Below are 16,803 nucleotides of genomic sequence, written 5' to 3' on the forward strand. Positions count from 1 at the left end.
TACGTACTATTAAAAAATTGAATGTTATATGTAGCTGATTTGAAGTAACTTTTGACTTTTGGCCAAGCTTTGTATGGAGGAGCGCCGATGTGCGACGTGCCGGGAGGAAGATTCAACCTTTCCCAACCACAATATATACAACCACCATACATGAATACATTCATGTACACACCTGCAAATAAATACATGAGTGAAGTGTCTCAAATGATATAAAAACTGTCTATTGAACGATATGTTTGGAATTTTACGTTTACAATAGGTAACTGCACTCCAAGCGCGTTGTTTTTAGTATATATTTATTAATATCATCATTATTTTATAGGGATAAAGTGCAAACTTGATATTAGAATAAATGTAAATGACCCCAATAGTGCAAAGTAAAATATACTGAAACATAAGGAAGAAATAAAATACATATACACAGCAATCAATAACTGGTTTCAGCCATTTGTCTTAATTGGATCCGTAGACGTTTTCATCCGAATAAGCAATATATAAGAAATAATCTTCCTCGTGATGCTCCTAAAAAATAATATTTGGATTATAATCTTTTACAAGTAGTCTTATCTAGAAATACTCAAGAGTATGAGAGATACGCGCAAAACAGTCATCTTTGGAAACAATCGAGCAGCGAGATTTGTCAAAAGGGAGCCAATCTAACACGCTTAAATGAATTAATAGAATGTCCACAGATATTAATTTTACATTTGAGAAGGAACAGAACAATAGACTTTCATTCTTAGAGGTTGTTGTCATAAGGAATGCCACAAAATTTGATTTCGAAATTTATGGAAACCTACTAATACTAAACGGGTGATACCTATCACATCCAACGACTCAATGCAAAACAAAATGGCTGCTTTCCACCACATGATTCACCACATGCCGTCCTAAGACAAAGCCCGTTGAACAAAATTTCTCCATGTAACTCGGTTGAGGACTACCGCTCTCCAATTCCTCGGGCACCGAGTACTCTCCGCCAGATCTCGCTCCACCTGGTCTAACCATCTTGCTCGCTGCGCTCCTGGTCGTCTTGTTCCTACCGGATTTGAGGCGAACACCATCTTTGCAGGGTAGTTGTCCGGCATTCTTGCAACATGTCCTGCCCATCGTATCCGTCCAGCTTTAGCCACCTTCTGGATACTGGGTTCGCCATAGAGCTGTGCGAGTTCATGGTTCATCCTCCGCCTCCATACTCCGTTCTCTTGTACGCCGCCGAAGATCGTTCTTAGCACTTAAACAAAGCAGGAGTCTACAAAATTGCATGTAGTCATTGTGATAAGATGTATATCGGACAAACAAAAAGAAATTTTGGAATCCGATTCCAGGAGCATGTTTCAGAAGTAACAAAAGCTAGAAAAGAAGTACAGGAGAAAGAATTTTACCACTTCAAATCCAAAGTAGCCGAGCTCATTTTCGAAGAAGAACATCCCATTACTTCTGAAAATATTAACCTTCTCCGCCCTGTCAATAATATTTGGAAGCTGGATGTAGCCGAATCTCTTGAAATTTTTCAAGAAAATCCATCCAATCTTCTCAAACAGGTAGTAACATTTCACCGCTTTTTACCTAGTAGGTAATTAAAATGTTTTTTTTTGATAGGGCAACTACCGGTTTTTGCGCAGCCATCGGATTGTGCGTCCACAATTCCTATTCGGTTTAAATAGGGGACCGAGCTGCTATACCCCAAACTGTCTAAGTTAGTTAGATACTGATGAAGGTCTCACGTCGAGACCGAAATACGTATTTATCAACAAAACGCAGTAGTAGAATTAAAGGATATAAATAACTTTTGTTTTCTTATTTTTTATCGTTTGAATTTTTGGTTTGAAACAGAATGACTATTCTGTTTCGCATTATAGTGGTCTATGTATTGTCAGTTCAGAGAAAAATTCTCATCGAGCGATTTTGAACGAAAAAGAAGAAGCAACCCCGCAGTTGTCAAACTTCTCAAACACTGAAACAAAAACGCCGTTATGAATAACACGTGATACACTCATAATTGGAAATGCACAAAAATAAAATTTTCGCACAAAACGTCACAAAAAAAATTTATTCCGAAGTTGACTGAAGTTTTTGGAGCGTCTTAGTAGAATACGAAACCTAAAAATAAAAAATAAGAAAACTTATCCAATTTAATTCTACTATGTGTATTTTATTCACGACAGATACGTATTTCGCCTACGACTTGCAGGCTTCCTCAGTGTCTGTTTTCGAACTAAATTAGCCAAAGCAATTTTACAGTTTTTATAGGAGCTTAAGGTTCCTTGATGCTGGTATACAAAATACACATGAATAAAATACACATAGTAGAATTAAATTGGATAAGTTTTCTTATTTTTTATTTTTAGGTCCCATACCTTCTGTCCTGTCCAGCAAAGTTTCTGCAGTGCTACGACTTCGAAGTTTCGGGGATGCAGTTTATCATACATTATCCTATCGCAACCCGGGAAGCCGAGCGATTTGCAATTCCATGTCCCGAGTTTCCAATCGTAGTCCTTATTTCATCGCGTAAGTCGACGCCGATTATTCCGAAGGACTAACGTCTGTTTTTTTTTCATTTAAATATAGAAAAACGTTTATCTAGTCACATATTGCCATATTTTACTTACTCACATATTGAAAAAACGTCACGTCGAAATTTATTTGTTTATAACATTCAAACAACCGAACCGATTTTAATGATTTTGGTTCCAAATGAAAAGTTTTCCTATGAAGTTTTTAGGGAAAGTATTAAGCTGAAGCAATAAAACGAAATACACTTCTAATTAAAAATACGCGTGAATAATAATCTTTTAATTATGTTGGATTTGGTGTAGGCCAAAAATAAATTACCCATAATCCGTACCTATTCAGCTTTTTACGAGCCATACTGGTAGACGTGTTCGTAATATTTGAACAACATTTTTGACATTTCCCTAATACATCGCACGTTTTCTTTCCTAGGTCTGTAGAACAAGACAAATTTTGATATTTTACTTTTGTCATACAAATAAGATTCTAAGTTGAATTTATATTTTATTAAAATTATGTACTTCTTTAGATTTGGATTTAAGAAAGAATTATCTGATAAACAGTGTAGAAGCCAGGCAGGATATAATTTATTAGGTAGAAATATCTACGCCTTCTGGAAAAGAATATGAAGGAATGAGAAAACCCGGTTTTAGCGTAGGAAACCAGGATTCATCGGAAGTCCAGGCGTAGAAATTATATGTCTCAAAGCGCACGTGACGTGGCATTGAAATTAATTTGAACGAGGATGTTTGGAGTTCAATTCGCCCACTAAAACTTTCCTGATTAACAGAACTCTTTCAGTTTTTCTCCTATTGTCGAGAGTTTCAATATTGAGTAGGTTGCAGTGGTCTTGATACGGTGGAAGCACTAAAGGGTTTCACCAGGGTAGAAATCTCAAAGCATACCGTAAGAATTTTGTTTGTACTGCTTCCAACCTGGAGGACCAAATTCCAGTGAGGGGCTCCAAACTTCAGCAGCATACTCTAGGACAGAACACACAATAGAGAAGTACAGGGAACGTAAGCAAGATGGATATCTAAATTCTTTGGATACCCTAAATTTGAAGCCCAAATTTTGATTGCCTTTAGATATTACATATGAGTAGTGTTTCCGAAAACAGAGGCTCGTATCAAGAAGACTTGGGAGTTGTGTTTGCAAAAACAGAGGCTCGTATCAAGAAGACTTGGGAGTTCTTTGATTGCATTTACCCTTTCCAGTATTTCGTTGCTGATGCGGTAGTTTCATATAATAGGTTCTTTCATGCGACTAAGAGATGATCGAACACTTGCGCACGCTAGTGGAAAGCTCATTCTTTTGACACCAGTCTGCAAAAATGTCGAAAGAATAAGGAAAACAATAGCGGTATTAGGTTACTTCTTTGTGGAACGATATTGAAAAACATACAGGACAGTCCATCCGCTTGCCGCAACCTGCGTGATTCAAAAGGACACGAGGGTGTCCCCGAAACGCGCACATAGCACATCACTTACCCCAGAGTAGCGTTGATCAGCCGCGTCAGTTTATCCAGAAAACCGTATTCAATGTATAAAACGCTTACTAAATAATAGTCTGCCATCTTGGATTTCAAAATGGTGTCAAACATCTATTTTCGACTACTGGCAGTTCGCTCCGATCTAAAAAAGTCTGTATTGCAAGGTTTTTCATGAAAAATGCTAAATAATAGTCCGCCATCTTTGATTTCAAAATAATGTCAAACATCTTTTTTCGACTACTGGCAGTTAGCTCCGATCTAAAAAAGTCTGTATTGCAAGGTTTTTCATGAAAAATGCTAAATAATAGTCCGCCATCTTGGATTTCAAAATACAGGTATACCTCCATAGTACGTGCCCTCGTTAGTACGTACCCTCGATAATACGTACCCTCCATAATACGTACATTTTGCCTCGATAGTACGTACATTTTCCTGCAATGATTTTTTTATTTTCTATATAAAGCAGAAACTTTTTTATGAATATTTATGAGTCAATACAAGCAAAAACGTATTCAATAATTCTAAATTTTTGAATAGTATCAGTTATTTCTGTTATGTAAAAACCATTATTTTAAAATTAAAAACAATTCCTAAATAGTAAATTAATCAAATATACGTTCTAAATAACAGTTGTCTAAGCATTCTGATTTTGCAGATTTTTGCTCAGAAAATTAACCTTTTCTGCGATTCACAATCTTTCTAACTGCGATGGGGGGAACAGCAGGCAATGTTATATTCGTTGGTTTGCAGATACTACCCAAGCAACAATGTGAGTTTTATTGTACTCTTATGGCGATTTTCATGACCAATTTTGGTCCCATAAAGCATAGTCTTGGGCTCAAACATCTTTCTAAGACTTGACCTTTCTTTATCGGTAGACTTCGCAGCCGGCTGTTTCGGGGTTAGTGCAACAATCCTACTGACTCTGTCTGGCAGTACCGTCTAACCGAGACTCGAACATTTCAGCTTATATTGGCAACTATGTACCAAACCTTTACCTAGATTTGTTCGATTAAAATATGTAAATTTTCAATTTGAGAGAGAATTTTACAAAAAAAAAAATGTTTTTGGATTCGTTTTGCTTTACTTTTCAACTATTTTTTAACATTGGTAGTGTTTTTTCTAAAATAATTTTACCAAGATAATTGTTTATTTTATAATTAGCTTAGCTTAAGTAGAATGCCCGTAGTTGCACTCCGTAATTAGTCGAACCAGTAAGATTGCATAAAGAACCAATTGAATTAGTGCTTGGGAGCAGCATGACATACTTGTACATTTTTTACTGATTCAATACTTTGAAAATTGACCAATAACGACGCTGGCAACGACCAAAAGACTGTACTACATGGGAAAAGGAAAGAATATTAGTCCGATACTTGTTGTTGCTAGGGACCGCAGGTATCACTGCATCTCCACAAGTATCACGGGATAGGATTTATGTTAGTAAGGTACAGATCAGGGTTCATCTTGGTAGATGATATGATCCAACGAAATAACGCGTCAGCGATTACATTTCATCTCAACTTTTCGCGATCACCATTGTAAACAAATAGTCGTCTAGAAAACGTATGCGACGTATTTGGGCCTGAATTCGTTTCAATGATATGAATATTATGCCTTGGATATTTATTTCCGTAAGCAAAACATAAACCAGTCTCGCGCGAATCTACTGTGTGGGCGAATAATATTGCATCCGTCTTGTTAGATGAGGATGAGGTTTCTCGCAAAATCAAGATAAAGATATCGAGGTGGTCATCAAAATCACGCTTTCTAATTCGTTTACAAACCGTTACATATAAAAATTGGCTGCTCTGCGACTTCGGCATTTCACCTGAGTCAATAATTTGTAAATTACAATGCAAACTACTATTCCAAAGTCCAAACTACAAAAAAAAACTGGGTAATTGTCACGGCTCCGGAAAAATTTGGAAATTTTAGACAATATTTAGCATAATAAAAATAATACTTTACATTGAAAATTGTAATACGATATTACGTACGTTTCGATAGTACGTACGCTAAACGATACGCGGGTGTACATCCTATCGAGGTATACCTGTAATGTCAAACATCTATTTTCGACTACTGGCAGTTAGACCCGTTCTAAAAAAGTCTAATTGCAAGGGTTTTCATCTAAAATGCTAAACAATAGTCCGTCATCTGGGATTTCAAAATGACGAGACTTACAAAGAACGCATGAGACTATTTTGCAAGATGACATTTAGTATCAGTGATGAAACTGACCGTCACCAGCCCCGATAGGGGTAGCAAGTACATGTAGTTCACTACGAGTTGAGTAGGTTTTTAAACTACTGCACGATTTAGTTAGATACTCTGTCTAGCTCACAGCAGCTCTATGTTTGATTCTAATGGGATGCTTTTTATAACCTTTTCCATGTCAATAATTCGTATTTACACTGCTAACTCTAAAAAAAAATATGTTTCTGCGTCGTTGAAATGTATATTTTAAATTTTTGTGCGATTAAATGTATATTTTTGCAGGTTATGACTAAAAATAATTCAGCGTGTACGCATAATGTTTACGTGTTTCTTTAGATGAGTTTGTATCAGTGTTTTATCAGAACTGTCAGTTTCGGTTGTCAGAATGAGCGCAAAACGCTAATTTTTCTCTGAACGGACAATAATGTTAATAATCGATATTTGTCCATTTTTGATTTTAAAACTAGGTTGGAACACAATATTCGACTTCTGCTCGTTGAACTCTTTCATCTGATACCCATGTTGTGGGGATTTTCATTATTTCTAGTCAAATGCGGTCATTTTCAGAAAACCAGAAGTCGCCATCTTTGGTGTCAAATCACGATATTTCATACCCAGCCGTCATACTCTTCCACCAATACCCGTTTTATGGAGGTTTTGCATCATTTATTAACATTTACAAATCCTATGGATATAGACCACTATGTTGCGGAACGTTTTGGGGATTGCGGATAAATTATGAAATCATCGCATATTTTGACAAAAGTTGAAATTTTTATGTATTGTCATGTTGAATCACTTTATACACTGCACATTAGAATAATGAGTTTGGAGAAAATAAGTGAATGGAATTTTTTATAGTTTTTTAGACAATTGCATGTCCTGTAAAATTTACTGAATGGTCAATAGACCACTATAATTCGAAACGGCTCATATAGAATGCCAGTGTCGTGGTGTTTCATGGATATTTCGTGTCTTGGATACAATCAAGCAAATGGAACCAAATTTGGCATGTGTGGGTTTTTGGAGGCAGGAATTTTTTCTATGATGAATTGGGACCTCTTCCCTTTTTAAGAAGGGGGGCTCCCATACAAATGAAATAAAAATTTCCTCGTACCTCTAGAACTAATCAAGCAAATGGAACCAAATTTGGTATGTTAGGGATTTCGAAGACAGGATATTTTTTATGGTGATTTGAGAACCCTATCCCCTTTGAAAGAGGTGGGCTCCCATACAAATGATTTTTTTTTGCATAACTTGAGAACTAATCGAACTCGAAAGGTTTTAGACTTCCATAAACCATTAGTCAATAGCAATATACCATCAAATACTACACGCAAATTAAGCCACACGTCCTTTTCACGTGAAAAATCACGTAAATTTCTCTACAGGGAGTTACGTGACTTTCAGCTGATTGCTATTGGATTCCGTCCAGTGGAAGTCTTATTGTAGCAACCTGGGTTCCCGCCGGTCCCTTGCGCAGACGAACTGCTTCGGTAGTCACCACCACGTTACATTGCTCCTTGAGAGCTCGTGTCCAGGTTTTAAAGCTGGAGAGTCATCTCAGGCGTTAATGCGCGGATCTGTATGCTATCAACCTTGTCAGTGGCATCCTTTTTGAGCTCAAGGATCATGTCGTCGGTGCGGGAGCGGCGGATACTCCGCACATCCGCGCCAAGACCCTTCAGCTACTCATCCCCTCTCATGGCCTTCAGAACTTCTGCATAACTCAGCCCCTCAGTTTTGAGGATAAGGGCATCGCCTTTGCTCCTCTTTTTTCTGGCCACTTTCGGTGGAGTTCGATCCTCCTCTTTCTTCCTGGCCTTCTTCTTTTTCACTGTTTCCTTTTTCACTGATTGTCGGGAGCTAACTGCGTCTTATTACCCTCGGTGGGTTTCACAGTTCGCTTACGATCCTCAGCGATCAAGCGCTTCTTCGGTCCCGTGGGGGCTTGTTCCCCTGGGGACTGCCTTGCACGTTTAGTGGATATCTTGTTGTCACTGGACTGCTCCGTAGTCGCAAGGGCTACGGTGTGGTCAGTCGTTGACAGGCAGGCATCCGTTTGTACAGACCTCGATACAAACGCCTTCTCTACCACTTTTACTCGCGCTTCGAGTTCGCCGTGTTCCTTCGTCGCAGCACGGATGGTGCCCCGAAGCATGAGCAGACTTTATTTCAGGTCCTTCGCTAGGGTGCTGCGGCCTGCCACGAACTCGATAATGGCATCGAGCTGATGAGACGCCGCTACCACTCTTGGTAGCATGTCTCTCTTTCCTTCCACTGCTTTTATTAGCGACGGACCATTCAACGCTGCGTCCGGCGTAGATGCAGTTGGAGCGACAGGTATGCCGCTTACGCTGGCGCTTCTGCTCGTATCCATCGGCGGAGGTCGCTGGATACCACCTCTTGCGAACGGATTATCTAATCCGTCCGCGCTCACTGAAGTAAAGTTTTTTTGATTTTGATTGTTCATATAGAATCCCACGAGTTGAGGGGAAAGAAGAGTCCGCCGCATCAGAGCCCCTCATGATGCGGTAAGGGCTGATTACTGCGGAGGGCGCTCTGATACTCCACAGGCTCCGTTTGAGGCTGGGTATTTATAGAACCCCCCCCCCACCATTCATCCCTCGGCACGGGTCGCATGACACCTTGGATTAGGGGTTTATCCATTCACGTTTTGCCTTTCTACTATATAAATAAAAGGTATAGAAATCACTTGGAAAACCGGAAATGGAAAGAAGGTCCTGCGGGCCGAATGTCATATACCATTCGACTCAGTTTGGAAAACTGAGCATTTTCTGTGTGTGTGCGTATGTATGTGTGTGTGTCTAACGCTTTCAATCTCACTCACTTTTCTCGGAGATGGCTGGACCGATTTTAATGTTCTTAGTGTCAAATGAAAGGTCTAGGTGTCCCATAGGTCGCTATTGAATTTCATTTTGATTTTGAGTTTTAGTTCGAAAGTTATATATAAAAATACGAAAAATATGGGACTTCATTATTTCATAGGTCCCTTAACCGATTTGAACAAAATTGATTGCATATGAAAGGGAAGCCTTCCAACCCTTAACTTTCAAATTTCATGACGATTGGACTTGTAGTTTGAAAGTTACATAAAGAAATGTGAAAAAATAGTATTTAAAACATATTTTTGTAACATATAAGCATTAATTCAATGAAAAACATCACGCATTTTATTATTATTTGAAAATTACTGCTGAGATCTATCAAACGAAACCGAGTTATTTAAAATCGGACGGTTCATTCAAGTTATTCAAACTTTAATACTTAAGCACCGTGTATTAAACCGTTAAAACGTTTGAAATCAAAACATATCAATCAAATGTTGATTGTATTCAATGTGTGTGATGTATGTGTGTATATATGTATGTATGTATGTATGTATGTATGTATGTAGGTGTGTATGTACGTGTGTATGTGATGACAATTTGCATTTTTTAAATTTGCATGGAAATGCAAGAAAGGTGAGAATTACGTCAATTGTCTGAAGTTATTGAAGCCTCTTAGTGGAATACGAACTCTTAATTTAAGGAAAAGATAAAACTTTTACCGACTAAATTCCACTATTTAATATTTATTCGCGACAGATACGTATACGCTTTGAAATAAGACACTGATGAAGCCTGCACGTCGTAGACGAACTACGCGTCTGTTGCAAATAAATATTAAATAGTGGGATTCAATCGAAAAGTTTTTCTTTTCATTGATTTCAGATTTCAATTGTCATTTTCTTCACTTGTTACTCACGAAAAGCAAAAAGCGAAGAAAAGCAGTTAATTTAATCATGTAGGTATAGTGGTGTATAGAATTAAAAATACTAGTGGGTTTCCAAATAAATTAATACAAATTTCAAACAAATTTTGCTCATCAATGGATTTTCAATCAATAGATACTAGAGCTTAGAAATGTTATATGAAAAATAGGAAGTAAACGTTGCGCGGTAGTAATTTTGTAAGATTTGTTTTCGTTAGTGACATTTTAAAGGACAGATGTCTTATGTCATGTATCATGTTTTAATAAATAAACCACAAATGACAAGCACTGGAAATCATATCGATCATATTTCCCATTCTCAAGCATGTTTATGGCGCAGCTTTTGCACTAATTTTCGACCTCATCTTGTTTTCCTAACCCACTAACATTGTAAAAACGATGCGATCAAGCTAATTACTATTTTTTCAAGAAATACATTCAAAAGAAGCTTAAGTTTTGATTTCCATGCAAAAATAATTATCTGAAGGAGCGCCAGATAAGAAAAAGTTCAATTTCTGTTTTTCATCTCTAATGCTCTATTCAGTTATTTTTTCTGATTCAGATATATTGCACAATTGAAGCCAAGCAAACTAATAGTAAAATTTTGAGATTAATCATTTTGTTGTCGTAATCCTTTTGACGTAGGACTACGTCTTACGGCAAGTTTTAAGATAGGGTGTCATTCCAAAAAATCGAAAAATGCGAGCGTCACGAAAAATGAAAGGTTTTGAGCGCTAATAGCTCAGCGGTTTTCCGATCGATTTTCAATATTCTTACACCAATCTATCGGAAAATCTTCTAAGAATTGACCCAAATGAAGAAAAGCATGGATTCTTGATGTTGAACTATTGAAAAATTGAAAATAATGAACCTATGTTTTACCAGAATTCTCGCTTCGTGATTGGTTGGAAGATTCTTTACGATGATCTAAACCTATACCAATTTGATATCTGTGCTTGGGAAGTAAGCCAAAACAAGTGACAAAGTCTCCTCATTTCAACAAGATTTTTTGACACCGCGGTTCAACCTAGACCATTTTGACGTCCTTGCTTGGGAAATACGCAAAAGAGAGTGACAAAGCACCCTCGTGCCAACAGATTTCTTACGAACGCGATTAAACCTAGTCCAATCTGATGTCTGAGTTAGGGAAGTGTGCCAGAAAAAATGACACAAGTTCGTCGTCCCAACAGATCGCAAATTCTTTACTGTGTGACGATTAAACCTCGGCGAATTTGATATCTGTGTTGGAAAAATGTGCTACAGCTGTAGTGTTCGGTTATAATACGGCTCTGTATGAATACGCATGCTTGCCGTTTCATTAGAATTGTAGTGAAAAGATGTGCTGTTGATAAAATAGGATTGAATTGAATTGGTAAAATCCCTTCAACGTGGGAAATCATGGATAATAAAAACAATCTTTAATTTTAGTAAGGTAGCAGGAAAGTAATAGTTTGTGTTCTTGATTTTGTTAAATTGTTTTCAAATACACAATCTTTTGAGAATTGAACGTATGCAATGTTACTACTTTGACAAATGTCACATACAACGCATGTAGCTTGTATATATGTTGCATATAGCATGTACATATACATGAAGAATCGAATGATTACAAGCATGAATACATGCTACTATCACTACAAAGAGACTTACGTAGTCCTGCGTCACCTATATATGCGGTCGTGTCTTGTACACAACCCCTCTGATTTTTCTTCAAAATTGAAGTATATAATAATTTTTCTGAACTCTTGTTTTTCAAAGATGCTAACTTTGGTATTAATATCAAAATATCAAAAAATCTGCTATGAACACATATTTCATATTGTCAATTCAAAACAAATTTCGCATGTGGCTCTGAAGCCCGAAAGTTAAGGCCGACCGATTATAAAACTAAATAATCAACTAACATAAATGACGCTTACAAGTATTTACGTACCCAAGGAAAGAAAATATCATTCAAATAAATATCAAGAAAATATCGTCATTTGCAGGCGGAGAGGTTACACTCAGCCTTCGCATGAGTGCCCCCTTCTCTGTCCGCATACGACCCTAGTTTCCGCCGGTTGCCCGGTTTCCACTAAGGAACGTATCCCGGATGGTACCACGAGGAGGTAGAGATAGGGGTTGCTAAATAAGAGGCTGTGGAACTTCGTGGTAGTTCTGGAGCGCAGTATTCAACCATTTACCATCCAGATCGCATCGACTTGACTTGACTAAACTGTTCGATTCAATTGGACGACTTGATTCAGTTGAATTTTGCTGATTCAACTGATCGACTAAACTACTTGATATAACAGCTCGATTTGAAAGTTCAACGTGACAGCTCGACTCAACTGTTCGACTGAACAGCTCGACTGGACTGCTGGACTGAACAGCTTGATTCAACTGCTCGATTTGAGATTTGAATGCTCGACTGGACTGTTCGACTCAGCTGCTTGAATCAACTAGTAGAGCTACTCACCTGCTCGACTCGATTTGATTTTTCTTTCTTTTGGTAGGTTTTTAAAGGAAAATAATAACATGTATATAAAAAGCAAGAATAGATTTGGTTTTCACGATTAAGTAAAAATGCTTAAAATGAATATTTTTTTTGTTAGATTAAAAAAATCATTGTTGTTTACGACCCCTCTCCACTTTAGTTGGCCAACACCGGAAGGACAAAAATTACAAAAATATTTTTTAATGGCCTTAAATAAAACCCAATGAGAGCAAAAAACTATTTGTTTCAGTTTCAGGCTATGACTCTTTTATGTACCATATCTTAGAGCTATATTATTGTAATCGTAAGATCTTCGCATGCCGTGGTGCAAATAAATTTAATATAAAGCTTAAAAAACTAATACTATACAAAAGTTAAGCATCTGCGCAAACACTGGCAAATGGAATGTATCCGCAGTTTTCTTGACCGTCATTTATATTTTCCGGATCGTCAGACTCGGCCTCAACTAGTAAATAAATAAATTCACTGCAATTCGACAGAAGATATTAATAGGGTGGTTCTGTTCCACCATATCTGATTAAGATTAAACACAGATATGTAAATATTTACCAAACGATAATAACTCAAAAAAATTCATTTCCCCTCGGCTATTTGCGCATATCTCTGTTACTCTAGAGTGACCGAGTCCCCACTCGGTATATAGTTACTCTATATTACTGTACGAATTTCAAGTCTTACCTGATAAAGAGATCCCATTGTAGCAGAAGTCGGCGGAATAACATTATTCACGAAAAAGAACAAAGCATCTTCTGGCCTTAGATGAATGCGCTTGCGGATCAAGAAATAGAACTGACCAACTGTAAGGTCAGATGGTACCAGATATTTCTTTTTATCTAAATCGCCAATTCGGGCCTTTGGGGCTTTCTCAACTATGACCTAGAAACGAAAAGACATTTTTTAAACTTAATGTAAAAAAACAGATGCTTACGTAATGTGGGAAGTAACGTATTTTTATTTTTTGTAATAATAAAAACTAGAGTAATTTTTATGTGCATCACAGTTATGTGATCCCATGCATTAATGTGCATTTAATTTTAATATACCGACAAAATAAAATGGCTGAAAAAAATGCAGGGGGCTATGGGCCCTAGTCTGTAAGTCACGTCGAGCTACTCGGCTCGACTCAGTCACTGTGGAGTGTCGAGTGCAGGGAGAATAGACAGCAGAATGGCTCAATGCACGACCAAAACAAAGCAAGCTCAGGCGTCACTTGCTAACCGTTTAGTCCAGGGGCTTGCGATGGGTGCCATGTTTTTGTTGCCAACATCTCAGCACATCTCGACAAGGTTGGCAGCAAATCTACCTGTCAGACGGGCGCTATTTCTTGCATTTCTTGAAATAGCGCCCTTCGTTAAGTCGACTGTCAAACACCGTTCGTTAAGATAGGGATAGCACCCCGCTGGTTTAGTCACTAGCATTTTAGCGGTGGACTCGAGTTAATCGACAAAATCGCGTCGCGTGTGACTTGCATAATATCAAAAGTCGACTAGTCGAGCAAAGTGACACTCGACGTGACTTACAGAAATGAGCGCTAGTTCCGCCAATGAGAAAGAGTGAGAGAGAAATACGAAAGGACATTAAGCGACATGCGTACCTATGTTAACGTTTATTCTTTTTCTACCATTTCTACGCATTTAGATTCTACCCTTTTAGACTTTTTGTACCCATATAGATACGCATAGACCTTCCATGAAATAGACTTTGGCTGCATGGAATGAGTATCATTTCACTGCTGCACTTTTACCTTTGTTTACATTTTATTAATATGTACACTACGTCGTTTTGAAATTTTGGTGGTGCAACCAGCAACCAACTAAAAATCTAACAGCTCTAGACAATAGATGACACCCGGTTGGCAATAACGTTCATATTCGAAAGCAATTGTTTAATGTTTTTGTATGACTAGCACGAAGTCACGATCAATGTTGCAACAGAAACGCAATGAGCCTGTGTTGCCAGTTGGCGATAAAACATTACGACACAGTGCCAATTTAATCATTTTTTACCTTTGGAACCAGGGACTGACAACCCTATCCTTACACTATGTGTTTGACAGTAGCCAACATCTACTGCCGGCATGGGTGTTATTTGCAAAAATCTGGCTAAGATTTTAAAATAATACCCATCTGCCTGCATACCGGTTTTGCAGAGTGAAACGAACAGAACGTATAGCGGTGTCATGCTGTCTCATTTAGGCAAATGGTTAGATGTTGACTGCATAAACATGGCTGCCCAGCAGTGCTACAGAGACTATAGATTACAGAGGCGCCGAGACACTCCAAATCCGCTTATTTTTTTTAGACACAAATTGTGCCTCTTCCTCCACCTACTGTAGAAACCACCGACCGAGAAGTTTAAATCTAACTTGTTTTTACTTTCAGGACGACGACACTATGCAGGCCCTTACGACTTGCAAGATACTGCGTGTGACGTTGTGCGTCCGAAAGCGTGTTAGTCCGCGTTTCTCAGCGCGGGTCTTCGGAGACCTTGAAATGCGGTCAGGCATTAATATTAATATATTTTTGAAACGTTGGTTTTTACAATTGATGGAGGGACGCTAGGGAAAAGTAATGAAAAAATTTTTTGGGAAAGGAGGGGAAGAGTGGAAAGGAAGGGGGAGGGATAATAGTTAGCTACGCTTAACAAGTTGTCGTTGTGGCTTCTATCTTTTGTCCAATGCTGGAAGGTGCATGGGTCGAACCAAGCTATAATCAGAGATTATAACCGGATTTGAACCCACAACACCTACCAGGGCGTGTGGCTCGCTGGTACCCGTGTACCTTTGAACCATAGAGGCGCTGGACAAAAGAAGTCTGCACAACCCCCCTTATTAACGTAGCGACATTTCATAGGAATAGGAACGGAGCCTTTCTCCGAAGACCCGCGCTGAGAAACGCGGACTAACACGCTTTCGGACGAACAACGTCACACACAGTATCTTGCAAGTCGTAAGGGCCTGCATAGTGTTGTCGTCCTGAAAGTAAAAACAAGTTGGATTTAAACTTCTTGGTCGGTGGTTTCTACAGTAGGTGGAGGAAGAGGCACGATTTGTGTCTAAAAATAACCCAACCCATGTCGCTATGTTAATAAGGGGGGTTGTGCGAACTTCTGTTGTCCAGCGCCTCTATGGTTCAAAGGTACACGGGTACCAGCGAGCCACACGCCCTGGCAGGTGTTGTGGGCTCAAATCCCGTTATACAGTGGACCCCCGTTCGTTTGAACGATTCCTCATGCAAACTAACGGGGTGTTTTTAATTTGAACAACTAGTAACCCTAAATGCTGAAGTTTGTTTGTGAACTGGCTGCCCTGCTCTTTGTTATTGTTTTGGTGGTTTTGATTCAGTTGGCAGTTGCAAGCAGCGAATATTTCATTTTCCGATCGGATTTCTACCATAACCGTTGGGAAAACGCAATGTGAAACAGATTAAACACGTTAGATCAGTACAAACAAATCGTGTTTATGTGCATTGTCCGCATTAGCAAATGATGTCATATTGAGAATGACATTTGAACCATTTTTAGTTTGCACGTCGTGCAAACCAACGGGGTTCAAATTCAAGTGTTCTGATTAAAAACGGTCAAACGAACGGGGGTCCACGGCAATCTCTGATTATAGCTTGGTTCGACCCATGCACCTTCCAGCATTGGACAAAAGATAGGAGTCACAACGACAACTTGTTAAGCGTAGCTACCTATTAACCCCCCCCCCCCCTTCCTTTCCACTCTTTCCCCTCCTTTCCCAAAAGTACAAGGGTCCATGCCTAGTGGCACGGGCGCAGGCTTGAAGTAGAACTACGAATGTAGAGCAATTCGTCTCCCAATGCCAAAGCCGACGATTTTTATACGAATTTCATATACACTCAACCCCCGCTAATATGAAAAACAGCTCGTTCAGATTGGGCGAGTTCATTTTTAATCTGAATATTTGGTAACTCTATTCATTTTCACACACGCGCAAGACGCGCACCCTATGAACTTGTTGTTTTGATTTGACGAAAACAAACGTTTTGAAAACATCTCAAACATGCGCGAATTCTAAAGGTTCGGTTTGTATAATACGAAATTGGCTCGGCAGTTTCGACTAAAATGGTCTATTTTGAGTACTGGAGAGAGATAAGTTGCATATGAGCTATATTGCCAAAGCTCCTGAGCAAGAGGAAACGCATTAAGAATTTTTGCTTTTTTTAATTTACCGGTCCACTTTAACGTCAATTGTGTGTGACGCTTGATCGGTTTTTAATGTGAACGCATTCATACCACCGGGGTACAGATTAAAAATGTTCAGATTAAAGAAGGTCATACCAAC

At 38.6% G+C, this 16,803-nt stretch overlaps 1 protein-coding gene across 1 annotated transcript in view; it reads right to left on the reverse strand.

Moving 5' to 3' along the window:
- Window positions 1–266: 266 nt before the first annotated feature.
- LOC128744453 (gamma-aminobutyric acid receptor-associated protein) overlaps window positions 267–16,803 on the reverse strand; it is a 44,540-nt gene continuing 28,003 nt past the window's right edge. The window contains exons 2-3 of the mRNA XM_053841483.1: window positions 13,176–13,373; window positions 267–522 (exon numbers count right to left, since the gene is read on the reverse strand). Coding sequence (XP_053697458.1) covers window positions 454–522; window positions 13,176–13,373 — 267 coding nt within the window. The 3' untranslated portion in view covers window positions 267–453. The remainder of the gene's footprint in view (window positions 523–13,175; window positions 13,374–16,803) is intronic.

The sequence above is a fragment of the Sabethes cyaneus genome, chromosome 3, assembly GCF_943734655.1.
Source record: "Sabethes cyaneus chromosome 3, idSabCyanKW18_F2, whole genome shotgun sequence".
NCBI classification, from domain to species: Eukaryota; Metazoa; Arthropoda; class Insecta; order Diptera; family Culicidae; genus Sabethes; species Sabethes cyaneus.